This window comes from Anas platyrhynchos, chromosome 3, assembly GCF_047663525.1.
Source record: "Anas platyrhynchos isolate ZD024472 breed Pekin duck chromosome 3, IASCAAS_PekinDuck_T2T, whole genome shotgun sequence".
Classification (NCBI taxonomy): domain Eukaryota; kingdom Metazoa; phylum Chordata; class Aves; order Anseriformes; family Anatidae; genus Anas; species Anas platyrhynchos.
The window spans coordinates 73,565,942-73,593,675 of record NC_092589.1 but is presented as its reverse complement, the minus strand read 5'-3'; the positions used below and the strand labels follow the sequence as shown (position 1 = coordinate 73,593,675).

General features: G+C 42.2%; 1 protein-coding gene and 1 long non-coding RNA gene across 3 annotated transcripts in view; one reads left to right on the top strand and one right to left on the bottom strand.

Annotated features, from left to right (window-relative positions):
- Positions 1–14,526, top strand: part of AFG1L (AFG1 like ATPase) — a 66,616-nt gene extending 52,090 nt beyond the window's left edge. For both annotated transcript variants that reach the window (XM_027454746.3, XM_027454745.3), the window contains 3 exons: positions 7,860–8,000; positions 9,384–9,497; positions 10,234–14,526. In XM_027454746.3, coding sequence (XP_027310547.2) covers positions 7,860–8,000; positions 9,384–9,497; positions 10,234–10,368 — 390 coding nt within the window. In that variant the 3' untranslated portion in view covers positions 10,369–14,526. The remainder of the gene's footprint in view (positions 1–7,859; positions 8,001–9,383; positions 9,498–10,233) is intronic.
- A 7,900-nt stretch (positions 14,527–22,426) lies between these two features.
- On the bottom strand, positions 22,427–24,540 carry LOC140002217 (uncharacterized). Its single transcript, XR_011808439.1, has 3 exons — positions 24,348–24,540; positions 22,709–22,885; positions 22,427–22,546 (listed from the first exon to the last, which is right to left on the bottom strand). It is a non-coding gene; the product is annotated as an uncharacterized lncRNA (long non-coding RNA).
- Between the last annotated feature and the right edge of the window lie 3,194 nt (positions 24,541–27,734).

Genomic DNA, 27,734 nt, shown 5'->3' with positions numbered 1-27,734 from the left:
ATGAACATAGCGTCTTGATATGATAGGAAAATATAAAACTGATTTTGTGGTGGGTAAAGTAAAGAACGGTGATGTTAAATGCCAAAGGTTATTACAGAAACCAAAGGTTATTACAGAAACGTGGAAGTTCATCAGTGACAAGTCGCTGGAACCTGGGAAAATAAATCAGTGAAGTACTACCAAATGCATATCTTGCTCCCATGTTCACCCTAGGCAGCTGCTGCTGGCCACTGTTACAGGATATATTGGTCCAGGTAAATCTTTGGTCTGAGTCCAAGGGTTTTTAACTTCTAAAATAATTTAAATAAGGTCATGTTTTCTGTCTGAGCCAGAAAACAGAGCAAGAGAATTTGGGTTGCTAACTACTAGCAAGCATACCACCACGTAAAAAAGCTAAGAAAATGAATTCAGTATCTGTTGCAAAGGCTGTATTGGGATACATGTATTTTTTATGTGTCTGGAAGTTGTTTAGATTTTCTGCAATGGTCAAAATATTATGTTAGTGTAGATGAGCACAAAACTAAGGATTGGCAAATGTTGTTCTACTGCAGCAGCCACACTGGACTGACCAGAAGGAAGATCCAGTTCCTGACTTCTGAATGGTTTACACTTCAAAGTGAAAGAAGACATAGCCAAGTATTGGAAATAAATTAATTTCCAAAGGCAGCAAGTGATTTAGGAATGTAAACGTCTGGTCTTTAGTCAGTTAAATGTCTCCCCAACATGATGGCACAGTTCAAGCTGCCTTGGCAGTTTAATGGTTCTGAATCGTTTTGAGAGAATTGCTTTCAGTGAGAACTGTTGTATGTATCCACTGTATAATTTAGTGTTTTCTCTGGGATTGTAGGATTGTTAGGTGTAGTTCTAAATAAAAGTACTATGGAGTTGTTCAAAAGTGAATATTGTTTTCACTAACTTTTCAGAACTGTGGTTTTCCTCAGTTTGATTTTAATCTTAGCTTCATTCCCAGCAGGAGATGAGCTTTTGCACCTTGGGCTCTGCACTGAGCCTCTGTCTTTGGTTAGCTACATTTGCTGTAAGGACTTAAACAGTTTCTACCCCAAAGAAATATGTTGCCTTATCTAACTGAAGAGTATATTTTCTAAAATACATTTGGAAACTTCTTTCTGGTGGAAATATTATAGTGTAGTAATACTGTTAGCCAAGCCTCATTTCAGTTTTATACCTTACTCAGCATGTGTCAGGGCTTAACTTTGGAAAGCACTCCCATCAGTGAAAGCTGCACAGGCTTTGAAGGTTTAGATCCTGTACGATCCTGTATTCCTGGCCCAAGGAATACACCAAGCCAGCTTTAAAAATCTTGATTCTAGTTTTAAGGGTCTGCCTTTTTAATTCTTTTTTTTTTTTTTTTTAATGCCTGAGTGTAGGTAATGTTTAAAAGCTTTGTTGCCTATGGTTCTGAAATCTTAACAGTAATTGTTAATATTTAACTAGAGCTATAAATAGAATGACCTATGAATCCATAGTTTCTGTGTTCTTTTGAAGACTTAAAATACATGTATATGTATTAAAAAATTGAGAGATCATTTGAATTGTCATCTAGTAACTTATTTAAGGAGGACTTACTTTCACACGCACTTTTGATGTATATTTATATATATATGTACTTGTTTCTTATGGTCTTCAGAATTGCACCTGCTTATACGTTCTTTTTTTAAGCCTCCAGTAGCTTTTGACCTTTTCATTGACGAGTGCCACAGTGGAGCTGTAAATAAGTCAATGAAGGATTTGAGGGCTGAACATGCCCTGTGCTGTTCCACCAGTCTCTAGCCAGCTCTGACTGCATGGTAGGTCTTTGAGACACCTCCCTTTTCTAGGTTCAGCGTGGCTATCTGAAGCTACTTAGTAGTTAAGTTCCTCTAAAGCAGGAGTTACTGCTAAGTGGTAAATGAACAGGAGCATGCTCTCATAAGAGTAACATTTCAACTCAATTGGGCTAAAGCAGAGAAATTGGCAAAAGAAGTATTTGTATGTGGAAAAAAGGAGCTCAAGTAGAACAGGTAGGTGCAGGAAGGGTATACTGAGAGAGTCCAGACTAAAACAGCATCCATGTTGTGGTCACAGACAGGGTGGGGATGCAAGAAAAAGCAAGAACCTCATGCACCTCACTTGCTCCCAAATAAATACCAAGAATGGAAAAACACTATTTGGCTTGATAGATAGCACTGTCGTACAAAAATAGAAAATTCTTCAATTCTTCAATACCAAAAAGCTGGAAGTTATAACCATCTTCTTACTCATCAAGAATGACTTTGTGAAACAACTTTCCATTTTGAGAGATGGGAGTAAAACCAAAACAAACTTCTGCAGTAAGATCAATCAAAAATTTTACCAGGATTCTATGATGAGGTCACCTGAGATAGCAGGAGACTTGAGCCAGAAGATATCTTCTACCCCAGGGTTTATAAATCTCAAATTCCTGTTCTACTGATCACCCATGTAGGTGTCAATCAAGCTGGAAAACAGCTTACACAGGGGATGTAACAGAGGTATCAGATGACGTGCTATCAAAACCAAAATGCAGTTAGGACATTGCACAGCATCAGTCATTCTGGAATCTGATTTGATCCTCTTTCTGCATATATCATTGTTATGGGGTATTTTAATTGCAGGATCACGTACTTCTCCCAGTGCTTCCCCCAAGAACTGATGCTTCATTCAGGAATGAACTAACTTGGAGGTGATTCAGGCTGCATAAGAAGCCTTGACCTGTAGGGCCCATGCCTTGTTTTCACTTTCTTGAATCACAGCCATAGTTGGGAGGTGAATTCCTTACTACAGGTGAAGTACCTAGTTGTTGTTGTAACAAAAGCTTAAGAAGAGCAACATAATTCTTCTTCTGCACAAGCATTGGAGAAGTCCATGAAAAATGAGACCTTGTGACACGCCGATAAAGAGGACAAAGCATGTACTGATGAATGTGCTTTATGTGAGAATCACTGTTCTGCATGCTGGGGGGTCAAGGGTCCTGCGTGAGAGGGGGAGCATCAGATAAAGCAATTCAAGACGATATCATATATTCAAGAGATTATGGAGCACACAGACAACTGTCTAACATCTGACTTTTCAGTTTTAATGATGTTTTTTCAATGTAGCCTTAATTTGTGTGATTAGCAGTGGGGGCATTACTGTTGCGTTTATTTTTGGTGTCTTCCATCTGAGAGTAGTTAAAACACACTTTAAAGTGAGTATTTTAGAAGGAAGAATAATGAATCATCAAAACAGATTTAAAGTTGCAGGCCAACTCACAATGCTTAGTTAGGAAACACCGAAACAAAACTGCATGTTATTTTGATCTTTCCTTGGTACGTCTTCTTATGTGACGTGCCTATTAATTTATTTATTTTTGACACAAGACCCCTTCACTAAAACTTGGGAAGGAATTTTCTTCTCCATTAAATTCTCAGCATATTACTAGTATGTGAAATAAACATCTCTTCTTTGCCTGTAACTTATAAAACTTGCCAGAAGATGTGCACTGCCTTCAGCATCTTTAAATTTCTTTATTGAGTTAGCTGTACCCTGAATGTTTTATGCTTTTATTTAAATATACAGTTGCATTCAGAGTTCATGCTTCAGGATTTTCTATTCCTTTCTGGAATTGTGATGTTGGTTACCTTGATTACCTTGGTGCTCTGTTTTATCAGCCGTAGTAGTGATAGTGTCTGGCTCCTTAGGAAACAACAGAAAAGCTCTGTAGTTTTCTGTTTTTGCTCAATGTCTAAGTCGTAAATATTACATAAGTTGTAAATATTATATAGTCTTAAACCATATTTTGTTTTTAGGAAGTTTTTGGAGTATTGGAGTTTCTGCACTAAATTATAGCTATTCTGGATCGCAACTCTTCTGTGTTATATTAGAATTGGCTCTGGAATATCTTCCAATATCAACAAACGTAGATTTTCTCTGAAGATGAAATATCTTTTTCTAACATATGTAAAGTGTTTTGTATTCTTCAGGCAATCTCTAAAAGATGAGATACTTTGTTGCTGGTGAGTCAACAAAGAAGGATGCTTTATACTTTAATTAATGGCATATATAATAGGAACAGAAGACAGCTAACTCTTAAAACAGTCCACAGAGAGCTCCAAATAATAAACATCCTACTTGAACTGAGATGATGGTAGCTGAAAATGCATTAAGTAGGCAGAGAAACAAAAACAAATGAAGGTGAGAACTCAGTCAAGCAGGCTGAAGTGGCGTAAACACTTTGTCGGGAGGGTAGCCCATGCTCGTGCTAATGCGTTTTGCATTAGTACAGAGCGTATAAAATACTGACTCCTGGCATCAGAGTTAATGACAAAAATCTGCAGCAGTTTTACCGTGTGCAGGAACAATACCACAAGAAAGATCCTTACCTGTTCATGTTTCTTGGCACAAAAAATAAAACCACATCAAGTAAAAAAAGCTGGTAAGAAATGGCTAGTGACAATTGTTCTATTTATGTGTTACGGTTCTGAAGTTCAGTTTTGATCAATAATTGTTGAAAGAAAAAAGATCAGACAGCACCAGAAGCGCACACCAAATTAAGCTGTTATTTTTAGATTGCTGTTCAGAGGACCAGATTAATCAGGCTGAACTTCTAGTAAGACAATTACATAGATGTGTGTCAATTAGGAGGATTTCTAGTTTCATTAGCAACTTCAGAGCAACAAATACCTTTATGTGTGCTACTGAACAAAATAGATTACTTTCTGTGACTAAATGAGGTTCATAAAATAAACTTCATCCCTGAAGAGTTACATACAGGGCAGCGGTAAGTGTCTGAAATCATTTGTCCCTAATCTTGTCCAAGCCTATACTGCTTGAAGTCAGGACCCAGCCAACACTGAGTGTCTCGCTGCAACACGAGCAGAAGGGCCTGTAGGCAATCCTGGAGATTTGGGTGGCAGGCTGTTGGCTGTTGTGATAGTGGAAATCTGTTCCTAGTTAGTTGGAGCTTCTACATGTAGAATACACGCCCAGCATCTCTGGCAGTGGTGTTATTTCAACTTGAACCCATTTTTCTGTCTCCATTTCCTTTGTGGCACATTGGTATGTGGGTGTGTGTGCAATGCTGTCTTTACGAGGACAACAGGGCAGTGAGGACAAGAAGCTGCAGCATCTCTGAAGAAGAGAAGCTGTCAGGGTGCCCCAGCAGCGTCATCTCCTCCATTTACAGCACTGCTAGCACACCGGGTGAGATAAAAAAGCTTCTAAGCAATTGCAGGCGGCATAGAAATTGGGCTACTACTAAAATTAGGGGAGTACAATACAGAATTAGAACTGCCCCCAGTGTTTGCAAGTTGGCTGGTTGTTCCTTCTTTTTACAAAAAGTAGAATAAGGCAGAAGGAATTTCAAAGGACTTCTCCAGGATGAGAGCAGCTCATGTTGAGAACAAGATGAAAAGCTTTGTCTTCATCTCCAGGGTTACATCTCCCCAAACCCTAAAAGTAGAGGTTTGAGGATGTTTCTACGTGGAGAACTACAGCTGGTGCCAGCTGAGCCATGTGTAACAACGACTGGCTGATGGGGAGTTTTGGTGGTGTCTCAGCAGGCACGAGCCTTGGCAGGGAGGTACCCACTGACTGTTAAAATAGAAATGGCTGCTAGGCTCAGACCTTTCTCATCATAACACTTGGGAGTCTCCACAGGCATGTTTCTGCCAACATTTACAGAATATTATCACTTAGCACCGGTGTAGGTGTTTCAGAAATTCTTGTTAAAACACTCGAGATGATCTGCCTTTTATGTCTGTAATTAGAGGAATTTTGAATTGCCTGCGTTTTGAACTACAGGAGTAGATGGAGTTCTCGTCTGGCTGTGGTAAAGATGCATATTGTAACCCTCTATAAACTGTGTTTTGTCTGTATAAAAGAAAAAAAAAGTGTTTTTTTTGTCTTCCTTTCTTCACATTTGAAATGCATTAGCCTTATTTTTGTCCTCTACCTTCTTCCTTCCTCCCAACCCCTACGTTTTCGATTTCCATTTGTGGATATCCACCGAGATGCCCACTAAATTCTTACTTTAATTCTATGAAAGTGTGTATCTTGGTGCAAATTTTGCAAAAGTTTGAAGTTCTTTAATTTCCTCTTTTTTTTTTTCTTTCTTGGAATCAGATTTTAATATTTGAGGTTATCTTTGTGAAACGAGGAGGGTACGTTCGTATGGTTTAGGGCAGAATATGCATAGTGTTCGAGGCAAGAGAGAGTAATTCCTCAGGGTTGTGGGCTTCGGCAGGAGAGTGCTCAGGTTCATCGTGTGATAAAAGAATGAATCTAAACAGCAGTTTATTTATTTAGATATCCCTAATTTCTTAACTAAAAAGAGAGGTTTCATTCCTTTCTCATGTGCAATCAGACCATTGTACCTTCAGGTGTTCAACATACAGGTGTATTTGGTTTTCTCTGGACTTAGCAGTGTTTCAACCCTAAATGTGAAAGAAAAAATATCATTACCTGAATCATTTGCTTAATCTTAAAATCTCCAGCAGCATCCTAGCATGTTATGCTTTTAGTATTTCCATTACTTTCTTGTGTACTTGATAAGATTGTTGTCCACCTAGACATGACTCGTAGCTGACGGTAAGATATGAAGTGGGCTGTCTCTGCCGTGTTTCTGTCCACCAGTTCCTTTGGCTTCCTTGAATATTTCCATGCTTTCTTTTATCGAAGCGTTACAAGTCCAGGTACAGCCAGAGACTGTTTCTATGGGTTTTTCATGCTTATGTCTAAATAAAACCCAAGGTCCTGGTCAAGGATAGTCATTAATAATTGCCCTTAATTTCTTGAAGGATTCTAATGAAGCAGTTACGCTTGGCCTGCAGCGAGTTAGTCTAGCAATATGTTATATAAAATATTTTTGGTTTTCTGTTTTTAAGACATTAGCAGTATCGCAGTGCTTTATAACCATACTCTCCTGTTGGGACGATGCATTTCGTTAGCTAGGAGGAGAGTTGTAGCAGGATTATGCAAAATGCTGCTGATCTTACTCTGTGGAGTGGTTGCATCCAATATATTGAAGTACTTGCGCAAGTAAAACTACTGAGATGGGTTTCAGGAGTATGAAGCTTTTTTTCCTGAATACTGTGACTTGATACCTTAAGATAAAATACTGCCTGCAGGACTAATAGGGTAGATCTTCCAGGAAAAAAAGACCTTCCATGTAATGAAAGGCATTTAAAATGAATGTATTTGAATGAGTTACCACTATTTGTCTGTGTCTTCTGTTGATGGGTTAGATGCACCAATATGCAAGTTCTTATTAAATGTACAATACAAGCTCTTCTTAAAGCTTTTCATTTCATTCTTACAGGTGAAGCCACAAACAAAAGAACTGCTATAAATTGTCTTCTTGTCCTTTTCCTGTTGTATTCAGTGCTTAGACATGAGGTTATTTTTGTTTGAGTTGTTGATAGGTGAACCAAATGTCGCTGTACTCTAGGATTTAGTAACTGGCCTGTGCATTTGAAAATCTTGCTACTGGAGAGCATCCTAATAGCTGTTCGTTATTTGTGTTTCAGGTTGTTGTTGTAGCTTGACCATATTTATTCTTCTGTGTGTTATGGTTTACAATGGTTGTTTTATTTGAGTTGTAAGGTCATAATCCTGCCAGGGCATGGAAGAGCCAAACTTCCAACAATCAAACACGGTTCAGGTGCAGCAGACAGTTCAGTGAGGACCCACATTTGCCTATGTCAGTAAGGGCAAACTGAAGCTTTCCTGAAGTAAGATAGGAGGGAACAAAAATAATATGATCGGGGCTTTTCACTCATTCTTCTGTAACTGTAGTATTACATGATAAAGTGTTCATGTATCTTTCTCTCATGGGTTTCTATTTCACATGGTTTTTGTTTCAGCCTCTTGGGGCCAGTGACTATTTGGAAATATCAAAGCATTTTGACACAGTCTTTGTTCGTGAAATTCCGCTTCTTACCATGGCAAAGAGGACACAAGCTCGTCGTTTCATTACTCTTATTGATACCTTCTACGAGCATAAGGTGAGAACCAAGCCTTTCATATACATGTAGGAATAATATTGAGAGCCCTAAAACCTGCCTCTTACCACAAGCCAATTCTTTACTAATCATCTGTAAAATACAAGCAGCAAAGACTGCAAAGAAACATCATTCCAGGTTCACAGGAAGGTCCCATTACAGTAAGGCTAATATGTAGGTATTTTTTTTTGATTTTTGTGGGTATTCAACATGACCATAAATATAGGCTAGGGGATAGTTGTCTTTCTTGAATAGGGATGTAATTTCTTTCCTATCTCAAAAAATAAGCAAGAAAACTGAAGCCATCATTTTAATAATGAAATTTTAATAATGAAGGATTGTGTTGCTAACTGTGCTGGGGCTGAACTGAGAGTGATCTGTATGGGCAGTTGGTCAGGGATCAGTGTCTTCCTGAACAGGGTACGAAGGAGTTAATAGAGTAGTTGTGTTATTAATTTTAGAGGAAACAGTCACTTGAGGCTTCACATGGAATAGTAACGATAAATTCGGCACTTCACTTGGATTTACAGAGGCTTCAATTATGGAAAAAGCAAAATCAGCATTATTAGAACAAGGAAAAAAAGAGAAGTTGATGTTTAAAATGATTTTTTTAAGTAATGAAAGGTGAGATTTCCTATCTTGTGTGTGACTGTCTATGCATACACTTAAATATTTATGCAATCAGGAAATATCAATTGAGATTTTTTTTCAAGAGTGTCCTGGCAAGATGATCAGAAAGGCCCCGATCCAGCAAGGTGTTGAGCTGAGCTTGGGAGCAGTCTCATTCACATCAGCCAGCTTCCTTGTGCTCGCTGTCTGTGCAAGCCTGTTTGTGTGGACCTGTCCAAAATGCAAACGTATACACATAGTATCTCCTCCCAGCAGACATGAAAACAACATTTATTATTGTTATATCAAGCAGTGTGCACCTGAGTATCTTAGGTGAAAGTAGAGTGGCCCAGCTCAGCCGTTGGGGATATTTTGAAGTTGTGTATTCCTTAGATGGAAATATGCACGCAGTGCACTTACCTAACCATGGGGGGAAAGCAGGCATTGTTTACTAATATTTTATAGCTGTTAGTGTACAAAAATAAATTTGATTTCATTCATTGCCCATATAGCAGATATTCTATGTATTTAATAGCACAGTTGTGCTGTTCTCTGAGTAAAAGTTTCTTGAGGTGTTAAGAAAAAGATCCCATGAGGTTAATATTCCAAACGACAACGTAAGGTTAATCTTCTATGGCAGTATTAATGAGAGAAAGGAAAAACACCTGGAAAAAAAAAAAAGATCCTACTTAAGTTTGCTTTTCATAAAACATGCGTTTCATCCCTCTTCTATAAAGCACAGGTGTTGAATATTGTTGCCTCTCTTCTTTCTTTCAGGTGCGTATTATTTGTTCTGCAGTGACTCCTCTCCAAAGCTTGTTCCTGGTCGAACATGACAATGGTGAGCTGGAGGACAACAGAGTGTTGATGGATGATTTGGACTTGAGCCAGGTACATGATATTAGCATCGTCTCCCTTTTGTAACAAAATTGGTTTTGGTCTCATAATTACAGCAGCGTTTTAGGAAGAGGAATCAAGTAAACGTTTAACCAGTGATGTGCTGCTTTTGCTGCAGCGTGTCTGTCTCTTCCGTAATTGCACGTTATGTTAGTTTCTCATAGTCAAAGAAAATACCGCAATATATAGAACCATTTGGCATAAGTTTTAGGGTCATTTTGACTGTTAATCATTATATTTGTTTAATCATGTAGGAAATACTGATTTAAGCTTCGTTACAACATTTAAAGTACAGAAATAAAAAATGATCTGTTCTACCTCTTCGTAGACTGTACAGAGCTGCCTTGCAAATCCTCACAGACAATTTTGCATGTTGCATATTCTGTTTTTCCTTTTCCCTATAACCTATTGTTAATGGATCTTTAAGTGATTTGTCTCAATCACTGTACAGTTAATCAACAGAAAAGTGGAAGTAGATGGTTAGTGTGTTACCATGTTTTAACTCCAAATTATTACTTTTCTGTGCTCTTTCAAAGCATTGTTTAAATTAAATTGGTGTTTTTGTTTAATATTAGGGGCTTAATTTTGTTTTCCATTGGTGCCTTGCTGCTGTCCTTTATTGTCCCCGTCTGTAAAGCACTCAGCATAAAGAGTTAGATAGGATGAACTTTCACAGGATGAACAGCTGTTTCTCACAGTTTTTTGGTACTGTTTTTGTGTATTAATATAGGATTCTGCCAAAGGACTCTCCATGTTTACAGGAGAAGAGGAAATCTTCGCATTTCAGCGTACTATCTCACGGCTTACAGAAATGCAGACTGAGCAGTACTGGAAGGAAGGGGACAGAAGTAAAAAACAGTCGTAATTAAAAGTTGCAATTAGAAGTTATATAAAAACACCAAAAAGTATGCAGAGAAGTACAACTACAGAATTGGAAAGCTTTGTAGCACAACTGAAATAACAATTGCACTTTATCATCTGGACCATGTTTCTTTGCTCAAGTGGTTTTCATGTTTAGGACATGAAGACTGATTTAATTTTCTGTGCCACCAGCATGTGAACATGTGAAATTTTACCTTAATTTTCTTTTCTGTAAGGCACAGCTTTGATGTTCAGGAAGTTTAACTGGATTCGATTTTTTTTCTGGAGTATTGCTGTAGAGATAGAGTCTGGATTATTCAGGGTAGATTGATAATGTTATGTGAGGAGGGCACTTTGTGGTTCATGCACTACGTCTGTCACATACAATGCAATTTGCACAAGAAAGATTGAATGCTTGCTTTATGAATCTCCTGATGTTCTGTAGTTCTCTCCTAGAATCCTAGAACTACACTGTAGTGTATTCTGTTTTCTTTCTTTTTTTCTTTTCCTCTGTGTAGCCATCTGCTGACTTTCAGACTCTAAGAGTTTCATGTAATCAGCCTGTTGCTCAGTCTGGTTATTTGAAAATGAGCAGTTTGATCCAAGGGACAAGACTGAGGAGGAGCTTGAAGGCACTTGAAACCTCAGAGGATTAAACCCAAGTAATCATGTATGGTAAAAGAAACCATAAAACAGGGTATACTGTAACATGTAAGTGCAAGTTAATACTTTTATTTTCCATTTCTTGCAAGCTGTGTGTCTTGCATTCACATTACTGATATATTTCTATCCTGAATTATCTCAGGCTTCATCTCTGTGGCACCTTGCACTGCTACTAGCACATCAGCCCTGATCTGGGGATGGTGGTACGCAGTGCCACTGAGGCAGATTGTAATCATATTACAATACAAATGTGTTCTATAAAAAAGGTGATGGGGCTGATTCCCAAAATCACATCATTCATCTTCACGTTTGTTGGAAGCTTTCTTCAAGTTAAAACCACAATTAATTGTTGTGTCATTCTTGGCTTTAATCTGACTGAAACAAAAGACGGTACTGCTTGTATCAGTTTATACTATATTTTTATAAAAAAAAAAAAAAAAGGCACATTTTTAAAACCCCAAATGTAGAAAAATATTACGCAGATGAGCTGAAAAGGCTAAAAAAAAATTGTCTCAATTTCTCATGGAGGAGGTATATAACAAATCACCCACAAATTTGAGGGTTTTTCTTGGATATTGCAGTGTGACTTTTTCTTGTCACCGTATTTATTATTACCACTAATATTAGTTTCTGCCTTTATTAAGCCTGATTAAATTGTCTGAATCCTAACCCCCATCGCTAATACAGAAGGTTTTTAAAAGGGACTTTTTGGTAGGGGAAGTGAGGACTGGAGAGGTCCTGTGTGCGTGGATGTCTTACAGCAATACAGATGCTTTGGGAGTCGTGTGCTCAAGTCTGGTTTCCTGTTCTGACCACTTCTGTTTGCCCTGGAAGCTACTTGAACTGGCTACACCTGTTCTCCAAATAACTTTTAGAAGCTCTGCTTATCATTTACAATTTGTGCAACCATGTTATTCGCACAAGAGTGACTACAAGTGAGAATTTTAATGTATATTTACGGAAAATCCGATAAGAATGTATTGCAGTTAGATTAATTCTTCAGCAATTCCTAAGTATGTCTTCAGAGATTTTAAGTTTCTCAGTGGAGAGACTATTGAGATCCATGTGGGTGTGTCCGTGTGTATAGATGTATACTTCATTCATACATACATGAACATAGATAAAGCTAATATATATAATTTAAGTGTGTATGGTTACATATTTATATACATCAGTCTGTACTATCAGCCTGGCCTCAGCTAGGCTGTAACTGCCCTGAAGTTTCTGCTGAGTCTGGACTTTTTCTTCTAATAGCATTCAAGTGCCTCTGGCCTTGTCCAAACCAGAATTTGTTGTGGGAAAATGGGAGGTGGCACTGTGTTCCCTAAAGCATCCTGCATCTAGATATTTATCTGCATTATTTAAAGAAGCGTGCATGTTTAGCTCGTATGTCTTCCTCCATCATGTGGCAAATAACTGCAGAAACACAGGTGAGGCATCTGGGAGGCGTGAGAGAGGGGTTTGGCAGGCTTTGTGTTCCCACAGAGTCTCAGGCCGTGGAAGTGAAGTGGTTTTCCATGGTCTGTGTGGGTAACAACCAACCTCCTTCAACCAGGGTCTCCAGGAGCCCCCAGGCAGATGTTCCTGTGCTCAACCCAGTGCAGCAAATACTGAACAGGATTTGAGGCGTTTCTGCGTTGTGTGTGCTGATCCCAAAGTTGGATACTCCAACTTTTTTGGAAGCACAGCTCCTAACACAGCAGGGCAGTGGAATCACTGAAAGCCTCCTGGGATGCAGGTGAACTCTGTCAAGCCGTGGGAGGGAAGTCAAGTCTGGGATTCGCTGGTAGGTGCTGGCAGCAATCAGGCAGAGGAAACGGGGAGTACTTCAGGAGCGTTTTGGGGCTGAAAGAGACTGAAAACAGGAAAAGCTGCTTAAATCACTGTGCAGTACTTGTGGTTGCACCAGAGAGTGTGGATTGCTGCTTTGAGGTCAGGACCACAGGGGGAGGTTGATGGGACCAATTTGTCAGGCAGCCCGGACCTGCCCAAGGTGCTCAGTGCCCTGGCAGTCCCATCCCCTGCTGCCTGGCAGGCAGCAGCTGTCCTTCGCTCTCTGCTCCCACCTTAAGATGTTTCACTTGCCAAAATGTAACCAGTGAAATGCCTGCGAATGGATTGCACGCACACCTTAATGGCCTTAAAATTGCTGGATTTATGCTATATGCTTCCACCCATCAGGTCTGGAATGTTTTTATCTACCCTTTAGTCATTCAGCAAACGTTGTTGCTTAGTTGTTATTTTAAACATCTTTTTGAGTAACCTCGGGGATGTGGTATGAAATTTTGCTGTCACCGAAAGTAAAATCCTTGTGGTTATGGACCACGTGAAGGATTTCACATTGGTTTACGAAGGCCGTGTCCTGGCTGAGAATCTCTTGGTAACTTGTTTCAAATTACCAATTGACAAAGCTGTTCACAATCCCCAACAACTTAAACTACAACCTCTAGGAGTGTAGTTACTCCATCCCTACAGACTATCTTGAAAGATGTATTTGCAGTTCACGTTCTTGTGCTGTAGCTCTTATTTATTTATTAATAAATAAGACACAACTGTGTCTGTCTATCTAAACTATTGTTTTTCAGTATTTACCTTTGCACAAATAGAGGGAACAATTACCCCAAACAGGGTATAAGGAGACAGTCTACTAAAGGTCTTCACAGGAACTGAAGATGCACTTCTTGCTCTTGTCATTATTTTGATCTAAAAGGGAAAAACATTAATGGGTTTTTGTGAGTAAATGTGATCACAACAACACTACAGCTGGGTAGATGTCACCAGTTCTGCAGCAATGTAAACGCGAACAAAATGACCAGGTTTCAAGCAGTGCTCAGCATGGTCACCAGACACCTAACAAGGAGGGAGAACAGTCTCTCCGTCAAGACCTGTCTGAGAGGATCAAGATTTAGGGATTTCTTTCTGCAGTTGTCTGGATCTTTGTTACCCCTGCACCTCCGTTTCCTCGTTGATAAAATGGGAATTGTGTTATTTTCTTATTTGCTAGCCCTGGAGTGCTGCCAGGCTTGCTTAACTCATTAATATTCTAAGATGTTTTCTGAGGCTCTGGGATGAAAATACTTCAGTAAAGTATGTAAATAGTGCAAAAAATAATTTAGCTACTCCAAGTGGATTAGTTTCCTTGTTTGGGCTACAGAATTAATACCTTCAACTAAACACCATGTGCCTCTTTGTACAACACGTCTGCTTTAAAGAAAAAGAATATCTGAGGTATGTGATTAAAACCCCAACCAGTTCATGTAGTTTTTCTTCTACCTGTAATGACAGATTTCCTTTATGATTTATTACAACCTGAGCTCCCGTACCTGTGAACTGCAGTGGCTTTGTAAATTTTGTTGAGGTTTTCATTTGAATGTATACTGAGAATTTTTTAAACACAGAATTGAGTCTAATATATAACAAACCGAACCCTGTTAAATCTGTCTTAATTGAAAATATTTTGTTGTAACAAAGAAAAAAATAAATCCAGATTTTATAAGCATTTAACATGCTGTTCGTGCTGTTTTTCTGTACCTGTTCGGAATAGGTAAGAGTTGTAGTAACTCTGCAGTGAGCTGCTTGTCTCTGTCTCCGTCTGGGCTGCCTGGATCAGCCAGAACACCCCAGGCCATTCTTCATATTTAAAATAGCAATCTGCAAAATGTTTGACTGCTTTGCTTTTTAAATCAGGAAAAGAATCAGGAAAAGGATGCAGCACATCTTAGCGTTGTAAATGGGAGAACCTTTCACTGGAAACCTTCGATCTCCTCACTTCTTCCAAAGAAAGGAATTGGCATGTTGAAGATGGAGCCACCACCACTTCGCTTCAGTGTGTTGCCTGCAGCAGCAGTGATATCCACTGTTAGAGAAGAGCATCCAGAAAACTTCTAAGTCACTAATAAAAGTTAGCAATTCACCGAGGTGTATGAGGCAGGAGACTGCAACCTCACTTTGTTATCCATGTAAACATTAGGTCCTTCTCTAAGATGCCTTAAGATTTTTTAAAATTTTTATTTATTTTTTTTTGCCTCAAACATCCTGCAGTAGTTAAGTCTCTGGGGTCCAAATAAACATTTTGCTCAAAAAAAGGTCCCTTTGTAGCTTCTTACAAAAATACTTCAAAAACAGATGCAGTCTATCTGCCTTTGCAGGTTTTTTCCATCTTATACACATCTCTCTCATGCCCCTCTGGTCTGTTTGTCTTCTCAGAGGTGAGCAAACCCCAGCAGTGTGGGTTTGGGGATACTTTATCTTATTTTATTTTTATTTTTTTGTCTTGCAACCTTGTTTCTTGAGGCGAGGGCACAGGTTTGCAGAGGCTCAGCTTCCCTGAAGCCCCTGGGCTTGGAGCATCCTCCTGTTGGCTTTGAGCATCAAGAGCTTTGGCGTGTACAAAATTCGGGGCACGGGGTCTGGGTGGAGGTCAGAGAGTACCAGTCCTGGGTCAGAGACCACAACAGGATCCTTGGTGAACTCCTGGCCCAACCAACCTGTCGCGTGTTGATTGCACGCTTGGATTTTGTTTCTTACCTCGCTTCAGCTGCCCCCAGTGACAGCCATGCTCCAGAGCTGGCAGCATCCCATGAGGTGCTGGTTAAATTATCATTAACCATTAAAATGTTGCCACCCTCTGGGTGTTATTTTGCATGTCAAAATGTTTTTTTCTTAATTTATGGAGAAAAAGACATTGACGGTGTAGATATGTTTAATTCTACCCCCTTTATCCTGCTATAAACGGGGTGGCAATGCAGCTTCTCGCTGCATTTCCCTTGGTTACCTTTTTCCGTGGAGGTTCTGCAGAAGCTCAGTGCTGCTTCTCTTGGGGCAGGGTGCCAAACAGCAGGGATGTGGCCCAGCACCCATGGCCCTGCAACATGGAAGATGCTTTTGACCCTTGGGCTGTGGCAGCGGCCGTGTTTTCCTTTCTGTCTGCCGAAGAGGAGGACTCGCAGTGGCAGCTCCTTGTGCAAGAGCGGAGGGAGGACAGAGCAGATGGAGGATGCAGGCCACTTGCTCCCCCTCCAGCTTTCTGCATTCTCCGCATATTTGTAAAACAACTTTTGTTGTACATTGAATTGAATTCTAAGAGCGCCATTAAAACACAGAAGCGCTTCTCTCTGACCTATTACTCTGCATTCATGTTGGTAAAATTTTGGATGAGTTTCCGTCGTCCTCCCGCCAGTTCTTTGTCAGGGTGAAGGGTTTAGTTGGCTGCGCTCAGCCACTCTCTAGCTGAAATTGTTCATTTAAATCGTTATAAAAATCCACTCTTTTCCAATGCGAATCCTATAGCCCCAGATTCAGGCACCGCTGCCAGTGCAAAGATTTCGAATTCTTTCAGTGCAATCGCACTGCGTCAGTCCAAAGCCAAATTACAAACACTTATCCGCAATTCCCCTTACTCAGCTTTACGCTAATTTTTTTTTTCCAGCAGGCAACAATAGCCATGGAAGTATAGGAAAAGATTATTAGAGGGGCTTAAGACATGCTCGATCAATTCCTTCGAAAGCTGTGGTATAATTCTAGCACAGCTTCTCACCGCAGAAGGAAAACCGTTCAGCTCTGTCGCTGAATATATTTTTAGTGCGCGGTTCTTTAATGTCCCAGTAATTAAGAGAGATCACCGCCACGGGAAGATGAAGCACGCAACAAAAGATCAAGTGATTGTTTAAGCTAGAGTTAAATGAGCCAGGGCGAGCAAGCTCACTGACGTGGAGAAAAAGCCTCCTTTGTATCCTCTGTTCTTTCGCAATTAGCAGAGCCAAGCGCACTTGTGGGACTTGTTTGTTCTACCTCCAGTGATGGATAGCGCTCAGGTCACGAAGCGACGCCTTGGTCGGTCGGGATTTTTCCTGCGGGCTTGTTAAAACATCCCTCACGTCAGGCCTGTCCTGGAGCCCGGGGATGAGGGACCGGCCCTGCTTCCCCCTTAGCCAAGGTTCAGCCCCCCTGCAGGCAGCTACCAGAGTTGGTTGGGGTGCGAGGGGGCAAAGCCTGCTGCAAACACGGGCAGAAGAGCGGGCTCCAGTTGTGGCGGCGTCTCACGAGAAGCAAAATTTCCGCGGCCAGCGGAGAGAGGAGCGATCACCGTCCAGCAAAATTACAATCTGAATGGTCTGCCATTTTCGGTTCTGGGATGGGATGGCAGCGATTGCTATAGAAACTTCTGCGAGCGAGACAGAGAGGTTTTCCAGCACTGGGAACTGCAAATCGAGGAGGTTAGACTGGGTGCAAAGCCCATTCAGTGAGGCAGCTGCCAGTTGAGCCTCTTTGCCAAGTAAATTGGAGGAAAAGCTGAATAAAATGGCCCCCGAACGCACCAGGCAAATTAAATTTCAATCCCAGCCTCCTGGCTGGGGCTGGTGGGAGATGGCTCGGGCGCGGGGTGCACCTGCGGGCGCTCGTGCTCTGCCTGGGGCACGGCAGGGCACCGGTGAGATGAGGGATGGAGGGGGGGCTGATAAAGGGGGTCTGTGGGGACAAAGCAAAAACACCTCTCTATGAATCGATGGGATTGCCTGTCTTCCTGTCTTGCACTTTCCAAGGATCCTGGTCCTTCACTGGAAAAAAAATCTTGCGTTGAAGTACAACAAATTATATGGCACGTGTTCACAGGAGCAGTGCAATTTGTCTTACAGCATCGGGGTGAAAAATGTAGCAATGTAGAGCTTATCGAATCCATGAAGTGTTTACCGGACGTAATACTTCTCTGCAGAAACAAACGATGCACTTTTGGTATTAAGTGTAATTACCAGTTCACTCTAACTCTATTCATTTACAATTTCTAAATACAGAGATCTTTAAATCTTACAGACATCCTCCTCTGCTATCGGAGCATCTGAAGACTGCTTGCTCTGATTAAGACAACGTCTGTTGTTGTCCACTTTTTTTTTTTTTAATGTGCATTGATTATTTGTTTTACTAATGGCTAATACGGAGCTGCCACACGGCAGGTACCTATACACACACGTGTATGTGTACTCGAGGGCCTACTAATGGGCTTTTCAGCCCTTGTGGACTGTAACTGCTCCCGCAGTCAGGAGTTAAGGCTTGGTTAATGGACTCTAATCTGTCAATTCTTGAGCAATTTAGGAAATTAGTTATTGACATAATGGAGAAATTATCTGAGTGTATCACAGCAACCCATACTTGAGGACACCTCCATCTGCTAAGGTTGACCCTAATAATTAACAGCCTTGCCCAGAGCCCCAGAGGTGCTTTACAAGGCACAAGGCTGAAGGTTAAATAGCTTCTGTGCATCAGATGTGCTCATTACACCAGGATGTCTGTAATCACTTTCCTGAAGCCACAGCAGCTTGTTAATTGATTGCTCTCATTTTACCATCCTTCCATGGCTCCCCTGGACCATTGCGAAGCTTTGCCCTTGTCCTTGCCTGGTTGCCTTTGGCTGTTCAGCTTGCGACCAGGTGTGCCAGGCAGGACACCAGCGGCCTCCTGTCCAACCTTGTGCCACCACAGCCAGGTATCCCGGCTCCTCCTTTTGGTTCCTCAGGCTTTGTCTAACTTACAGTTTTCCAAAATGAGAAGGTGGTGATGAATCCAAGGCGAGGTGTCATAAGTGGCTTGGTGTGTGAGAGCTGCTACAGCTGGAAAAGCCCAGCAAAACGAACAAGAAAACACAACAGAAAAGCCTTCTGAGCGGACAACTCCTTTGCCAGCCAATGTGGAGCTGTTAATGACATGCTCCTGCCTATATCCCAAATGAGAAACAGGCTGCAAAAGCCTTGATCCTCTGGTCTAAATCCTCCAATGCACTTGGGTACCTCATTAGAGTAAAAGATATTTCCCTAGTAGCAGGAGTAGGGCTTCAGCACCCAGTCTTTTCAGCACAAAGACGTTTGAGTTCATGTGCCTTGTGTATAACTGTAAGCAGGGGCTAAAAACAGGGGTTTCAGCAGTGCTTCTCATTTCTTGGCTTAAAAACAGACACAAGCTCCCCTCTTCCCATTGCTTTTGCTCCACAGCACTTCCCACGCTCATACAAAGGGGATGCACAAAGACCTCTGAGCCCCTAGGAAGATTTTACTAGGGCTGAGATACTCCTGGTGAGCTGAAGGAAGAGGCCAGACAAGAAGTCAGGATTTGTTAATTCCCCGTTAACTTTGGTACATTTAGCACCAGTGCCAATAGACAAGTTCACTGCTGTATTTTAGGCGGCATCAGGCAATGCTGTTCCATAACCTAGCCAAAAATGTAGAACCCAGGCTGAAACGGGATAAGCTGAAAATGAACATGAAATTCTGCACCTGAGCACAGGAAGCCAGCCCCTGGCCCTATTCTGCAGAAATACCTTTGTACTTGGACTGTGGAGGCCGAACCCCTCATCTGCCATCATCTAGCTCCACCATGTGTTGGGATCTCTTGCCATAGGGGAGAGATTCGTTTATTTTTCCTCATGCCAACTTGCAAGCAACAGCGATATTCTCCCTAAAATGTTGTGCTTCAATACTAGCAGGCAGTTCCACATAAATCACACGTTATTTGTGAGGTTTGGTAGCTCCTTCTGCTGAAACTTGTTCCCTGTTCTCCTTCATTTGTCTTCTCCAGAACACGCATATCTGGCCTCTTCGCTGGCCAAAAAAATAGCAAGCTGGGACTATGAAATTCAGGTTTTGCAAAGATGTATCTAGGTACCTGTCCTTAGAACAAAGGAAGGAGCCACAAGGACAGCTGTGACCCCCACAAAACTTGCATCTCCTGGGGCTCTGACAACTTGCCCACCTGCTCTTTAGTCAATTATTTATTGGGGGATTGAACTAGATGACCTCTCAAGGTCCCTTCCAGTCCCCAAAATTCTGTGATTATGTGATGTATCCCTGATGATAAAATGGGTTGTGTGAACAAGGACTGTGACTAAGGCTTTCTCTTACTCTTATTTATTTAATAACTTTACTAATTAAAAACTGCATTGGTAAACTTACCGAAAAAAAAAGCTCTGGGATCTGTCAAGACTCGGTTGGCGTTTGCCTGCAAGTAAGAGGAAGACCACGAGATGGCAGGGTCGTATCACGGCATCGGTCCTGCTGGTTTGAAGCCACCTGGAAAGGGAGGAGGGATTTGATGCTGCTTCTGCCACGCTGTTGTGCAAGCTAACATTGACAGCCTCTGGCCGGATAATCGCTGTTGCTGTCAAAGATTTTATTTTATTTTTTCCCCTACAATTTCCAAGAAAGTAAGAAGTGGATAAAATATGCAGATGGCTTTCAACTTGCTGCTAGACTGAGAACAAAATAAAATACGTATACAGTACTAACTTGGATGGAGGTGGACTTTAGGAAGTACCAGGAAAAAAAGAAAAAAAAAGAAAAAAGAAAAAGAAAAAAGTAAACTCTAAATACCTGTGCCCCTGGCACAGCATAAAACTTCAGGCTCTCTTCAGTGCCCTTTGGCAGATCTGGCTTATGCTGCAACTGCCAGGGCTGAGCAAGCGATGTGCTTTATGACCACGTATTAAGAAGTCAGTTCAACTTTTCAGACCCACCTTGGTGGTTTCGCTTCGGAGTGCACACTGACATTGGTGTGACTAATGCCCCCAGCCACCTAGAAAGGTCTCAGCCAAGGCTTTGTTCTGGCACTGCCTTTGTGCAGACACATCGACAGATCCCTGTGTTGCAATTGGCCTCTGGGGCTTCATTTAATTCTGGGATGCTCAGCGCATGCACGGGTGGCCGTGTGACAAAGGGAGAATTACCCAACTTCAGGTGCAGCTGTGAATTGCCCAACTTCAAGGCAGCTGCGATGACAAGATACTGTCTGTATCTCAGTGAGGAAATCTCCTTAGTGCAATGTCTTCCTCTTCATCTGCCGGGATCCTGACGTTGTTCTCAAAAACTCATGACACCTGGAACAGATTTGGAGTTGACATGACCTCATTTCTTCCCAGTAGTATGAGCCTGTGGCCTTTAGCTGGAGAAGTCTGGCTTTTGAACAAGCCCAAAACTCTGCTGCTTTGAGATTTGGAGCACTTATAGGATTTGTCTTACAGTGGACTTCTCAAAGAAAACTCCATGACTATACCTCTACAAAAAGCGATGGACCTTCCCTGGGCTTGCTGTGGTAAGAGCTTTGGGAAGCTCACCAGTCCTGTTCTGCCACCTCTTCATCACCACAGTCTCTCCACTCCTCCTCCTGCACGTGGTTCAGCCTGCAGCAATCCTGTCCACTGCCTATGCCCTGAGGAGAACGAGCAGGCTGTGCCTGCCACACCACAAGTGTGAAGAAGGCAGGGAAGGCGATGGCTCAACCTCCCTTTAACATGTCATGTACTCTCGTTGCTTTGCTGCTTGTTGTTTGCTTGGTTGTTGTGGTGGAAGCTCTTTGTGGGGGCTTCCCTCCGTGACTTCCTTTTCCAGGCTCATATCCTCGGCTGGCTGGTTCAAGCAGGTCCTTGCATGGTCAGGTTTTGCTCTTTTGAGGCACCCAACTCTCCTCACATACTGTGCAAGCACCCCTCACGGCATTCAGAGAGCTGGATATTTGAACGGTCAGTATTGTGGCACATTGAAGAGCCTTTTGGGCTGGATATCTTAGTCCTCAAGCTCTAAAAATGCTTTGATGGAACTGACTTTTCTGGAAAATGAGCTGGATCGCCGGGGTAACCAAATCACAAAAGCACACAGGACACGACCAACACTCAGAGGGATACAGATGCTTGCCGAAAAGTTCTATGGGCACGACAAAATGAAACGAAACTGGATGTCCTAGAAAACAGTTTTTTACTTTCATCATGTCTCTTGGCTGGATTCCACGGCATCGCAGAAACGTTCCTGCAAGAATTGATTACTTCTCTCATCCTGGGCCCTGGAGAGCTTCCCACACCACTCAGAATAGGTAGGACTTTTTGAGCACTGGCTTAGAGGTGAGATCTCAGCCAGCTGGGCAAAGCTACCATCTTTCAGTTACACATTACTATGCATATGACTGAATCTTGCCATTGGCGAGCCAAATGAAAGGGGAGTAAAAGTCCTAGCATCTTATTTTACCCACATGGAGCAGCAGGATGTGCAAATAAATGCGGATGAACCACATGGGGGATGGGGTGGGACAGCAAGCTGAACCAGAGAGCAAAGGTGGATGTTTTCCTGACACTGAGAATAATCTTCGTCTGCCTATTGAGTGAGCAAGTGGAGCCAAGCAACGGAGTCAAGTCAAAAGCAGCATCTCCCCTCAGTTTTGAAGAATTGTTATTATATTCATGGGTTCAGTTCAGCCTAGAATTCAATACCACAAGTGAACGTTCTCTAAAGTTTGGGAATATTCCGGATCGGCTCCTGCCTTGGTCTGTGTTCAGCTGCAGTCTTTGCAGATAAGATCAGCCATTGCAAGGCTTCATGTGGTGCCCCGACTGAGCCGCTGCCAGCTCTCCAGCCACAGCCTGATCCTTCTTGTGTCCTCTGTGCCCTCCTGGGTTGGAGCTCTTTGCTCATGTAGATACTCCTGCTTTCCTCAGGCATGTGGGACTCTGACTTTTTACCAGCTGCATGGAAACCTACTTGCATTTCCTCAAAGAAGAAAGAAGACAAGAATTTAAAAGTGTTTCTTACTCTTAAAAAGATATATTTTCAACATAGAAATAAGCTCAGGAGTCTCAGTGTTTGGAGATCTTAGTTCAAATCTCTGATCTACTTCTGAATTCCCATGTTTCATATGTAGACTCCACGTACCAGGTTAACAGCTCATGGGTATTGACAATAACCGGATCTCTCTCCATCCCTCTGTTTGCCTTGTTTCAGCTCTCACTTTGTACCCTCTGGAGGTAGACTTTAATTAGAGCTCAAGAGAACAGCAAATTCTTACATCGTCCCAAGCAGGTGGGGAGAAAGTGCGAGAGCACCGGGACCCTGGAAAAGGCAACAGGAAATGAGAAATTCTTGATTTCCAACAGCAATTGGTTTTCCAGGAGAGAAGTCTTGTTTTTAAAATGAGATTAGGACACTTCTCTAGGTACAGGTTGCAGGAGAAGTTATTTTGCAAAGACACCTTTGCATGTCAAGAGCTAGAGTATCTACAGATTTGAACTTCTGAATTAAAGAAACTTTTATCAAAATTCTCCTGACAAGCTCTTATCTAAGCACAAAGCCTCCATGTGAAATCTGTGGAAGAGAGAACTCGTTGTCAAATTATGAGAAATAAATGATCCCAGAATAAGTAAAAATGCCTCCAAGATCTCCTGCACCAGAAGCTATCAATGTTGCACAGTACACTGAACCTGGTGGCAAAGGAAATACAAGGAAATGGGTTCTGAGGAAACTAGGAGGCCTGGAGGACGGGTGAGCATGAAGTTTGAGAAGATGAAATAACAACAAACAAAAAGGAAACTACTCATCCAAACTATTGCACGAGCAGCTGGGCATCACAGCTTTTTACTCACACTCTAGTAAGATGAAAGACACTGCGGGCTTGTGGACTGGAGAAAAACTGGTATTGAAATTGGTGTTGAGAATACAGCAATGGAGCCCTGAGCGGGTGAAAGATACAGCCCTCAGACACAGGGCACATTAGTGTGCCAGCGACGGGGCTGTCGTTTCAATCCTTCCCTTCCGCTTTCTGCTCAGTGCTATTTTTCTCAGTCTCTGAGAGGTTAAGGACAGATGGGAACCGTTAGATCTTCGTAGATCCTCTGGGAACTGTAAGTCAGACCTCCTGTATATCACAGCCCTTCAAACCTCACCTGCTTACCTTGACTTAGACTTGCCTACAGCATCCTTCGTGCTTTGAGATGCAGTTAGAGCCCATCCATCAGAAACAAGCCCATCTTGGCTTGGGCATACCTGTAAAACGTGCCAACTGCCCTGACAGCTTGTTGCAGTGATTAATCACCTTCAGCCTAACAAATTTGTGCTCAGGTTTTCATATTAATTTATCTGGTTTCAGCTTCCTGCTACACATTCCCATAACTTACCAGATTAAAGAGCCTTTCGGTACCTGATATTTTTCTCCCAATGAAGTTCCTTAGCCACTGTAATCAATTCTCTGCTCAGTCTTTCTTTGATAAGCTAGAGAGAGTGAGCGCTGCAAGTCTCCAATTGCAAAGCATTTTCTTCAGGGTCTGAATCATTTCATGTGGGGAAAAGTGGTCTGGGGAGAAGATAATCCCCTCCACGTTTGAGTAGAAGGGAACAAAAATACGTGATGGCTAACATTTTATAAGATAGGGTTTGACTAGAACAACAGACACTTTATCTTCTGGCACAGAGTTTTCTCCCTCATGTTATGTCAGTGGCAGAAAATGCTGAATCACAAACCTGGAGCTTAAAAAAAAAAAAAAAGAAGTACTTCATAAGCAGAAGAAACATATCTTACATCATTTCATGCTTCCTGCTCTGCTCTCTGGTGCCACGTTCCTCATTTTCAGGCTGTTTTAAAGGTCAATTTCACAGAACAAATCCGGCATGGGAAATATGCTGCCTCATCACTCTGGGATCTCTTCTCACGTGATGAGTCTCAAGTCCCATTCCCACAAGTAGAACAGTTCCCATCATCAATGCTGCATTAAAGAAAAAAAATATATATCTTTTTTATAAGATATTTTTTTCTTTCTGTTCTCCAAGTTAATATTCATTGCCACCACCGCCTCATTTCATAGGCTGGGGGCTTCTTCAACAGTGTTATGCTGGTGCCATCTATGGGCAAGTAGCAATGCTACCAGCCCTACAAAGTAGGAATATATACCTAAACTGACAACTATTCTCAGGAAAGTTTGAAAGGGCTTTAAAGAGGATTTTATTTAAGATCACCCAACAGCTACAATATAGGATCTGGATAAAAACTAATCACAGACAGTAATTATTTCTGGTGTTTGTCTTAATCCTAACTGTGTATTCGTTCAACTGGCTTCATCTTGCCTGAGGAATTTTGATGCTATAATTTGGGCAGGAGAGGTCATGGTGCCAATCCAGAAGAAGTATGCATACTCTATTTATTTAAAACAGAAGAATTTGGACATATTTGAAATGACTGCTATTGATTATCAAATGTTTAAAGAATGATGGAGGGCATGACAGTGATAAACAAGCTTCAGTGCTATGGGAAAGTTGCAGGTTAATTTACTTGCTTAATAAATTTAACTCTCCTAAAAATGTAAGAGTTTAAACTTAATAGAGGAACCAGTCAGCTACTCTACTGGTTATGAATTACAAATAGATAGTGACAAAATAGTTTGATTGAGGTATTAAAGTTACTCCAAACTCCTGCTGGCACAAAGTGCATGGCCAACTTGCCAGGCTCAACCTCTTGGTCTTGGTACCTGCAGAACTGGTGAAACAAAAACGTTTAGGTCCTGAGAGCAAAGACTGCCCTGCAGCTTGTCATTCAGCAACAAGCAAGTGGCTCGGGCCCTTCGCAAGAAGAAGGTCCGTAAGGCTGTAGGACTGCAAGACCAAACGTCAAGGGAAGGGCTGCAGCAGTCGCACGAAAAGAACTGAGGCGAAAAGTCCCCTGCTAATGGAGCTAGAACAAAAACGTTTGGCTAGGATTTCTGGAAGAAGGAGCCAGAGGTGTTTGCGAATAAGCACAAGAATAGGCACTTCCAGTTACTGCCGAATTGTAAACAAAAGTACTTTTGTGTGCACCCGGATTACTTGCTCTTATTTTCTCTTGCAGTCACATGCTTATGTGGGCCTGTACGGTCTGACAGCATGATTCATTAAGGCATCTTAAACTGCAACCAAGTATTGTACGATTTAATATGACTTTGCTTTAACTTTCCTGTTACTTAGTATAATTTATTTCATAACCGTATTGCTTACATGGCCAAATCCCCAGTGAATTATTTCAAAGTTTTTGTTGCTATATGCACTATATTTCCAAAGTGGTTCAGATTTATGGGCTCCCCCCCTCCCCCCCCCATCATTGTTTCATTGTTTCGGGGGCATCCCCTTCTTTTCAGCAGATTGAAACATCCAGTAATGTGAAACAGATTTGGTGACCCTATAGCACTAAATCACGCTTTGCAGTGCTTTATTCCTGCTCCAAAAGACTTTATGCATTAGCGGGTACATAAAATTGCACCAGAGAGTGAATACATATTGAAAAGTAATAAATGATTCCATATGGCCTTAATTTTTCAAAGCAGCTCACCGCTGTTTTAAAGCAATAGCGTTTAATTTTCCAATTAGGAAGATTTTTAAATAGCTCTTCTGACCCATTGATATGGGAACACTCTCACTTCAGGTATTTTCCCCCAGCTTGAGAGATTTGGGTGCACCAACAATTTTCACAGTCAAATTGTGTCCTTGGTTAGCTGGCTAGCAAGGATACAATTAGCCATGGTGGTTAATTTCTTCCTTTTTTTTTTCTTCAGAAAAGCTTGTGTCATCACTGCTGCGAAGACACAGGTCACAAAGCCTCTGTGAGCAAACTGAATAGCCGGTGTTCCTCTTGGAGCTTCTTGTACTTGAACATCTGTCAGACCTATAGTTCCTCCCCGATTTTCCATGTCACTTCCAAGGAAAAAAAATCCATTTTGTTAAAACAAGGCTTACAATAGCTCTACCTTGATATGTTTTAAGCTAAATAGGCCTATTATGAAGAGCAGCTCCTGCGTTTAGAAGCAGCAGGCTCTTCAGCAGATCAGTTCTCAGCGTGTAATCAATTATATGTGCTCACACAAATACCACACCAAAAAAAAATATAAAAATAAATAAAATAAAAATAAATAAAAATCAGGTTTCACTTTTAGTAAAATCCAGTTTTACTCCAGAGGTAAACAGCGGTGAGTGGCTTAAGCCACGCATCTCTTGCACAGTGGTGTGCGAGGCTGAAGGAAATGATTTCGCAGGGCAGGGTACGTACAGACGAGGGAATTCAATTTCTCAGATTCCAGGAGGAGTTTGCAGGGCAGTTAGCTGTAATTGCATGCCCCAAGTGCGCTGAAGTGACATTCACATAAGCCAGAGGAATGCAAGTCCTCTCATACCCAGAGCAGGTCCTGGGCTGAGCTGAGGCATTCAAGTCCAGAACCACCGCCCCAAACACTCCTGCTCCTGCTGCCTGATCCTACAGGCTCCTATTTTTAGTCTGTGAAGATGCAGGACATTCTGCTTTGGGCATACCCAGAACCGCCCCACGCTGGGCAGCTCCACACCTCTCCTCCCCCTCGACCCAGCTCAGGAATTGGGCGCTCGGACACGTCCCCGTGCAAGATGAGCCCCACGGCCTCCTCTGAGCACACCCAGCGCATACCAGCGGGCTCCAGCCCCCCGACACAGCCCTGCTGCCACCGCTGTTCCCAAAAGGGGGTGGCGGGCAGGAGGTGCCACAGCAGGGACACTCCGAAAATGTCACCCCATCCCCACCCCCCCAGCTGGAGGCAGCTCCTGAGTCAGCAGCCGCCCGGTTCCTCGGGCTGGCGGGGAGAGGAGCAGCTGCAAGTGCTTATCATCGACTTCCCCACCACGTGCCCAGACGACCGGCTGCTTTTGCTTAGCACTTCACCAGCCCCTTTGAACCCTTTCTCAGCTCCTCAGGGGGGCTTCCTTTCCTCCTCGCCCCAGTGACAGGAGATTTGGGGTCATCTTCTCCCCTTTTTGCCTGGTGGGGCTCGGATGGATCTCCCTGAGCTTCCTGAAGAGCACCTCAGGCTGGCCCTACACGTGCTCTGTGTCCAGCCAGCCTGCCCAACTCGTACTGCTGCCTGAGGGAGAGGGTGGGGATGTGGGACTCATGGGCATGATCACGGAAAGGCCATGA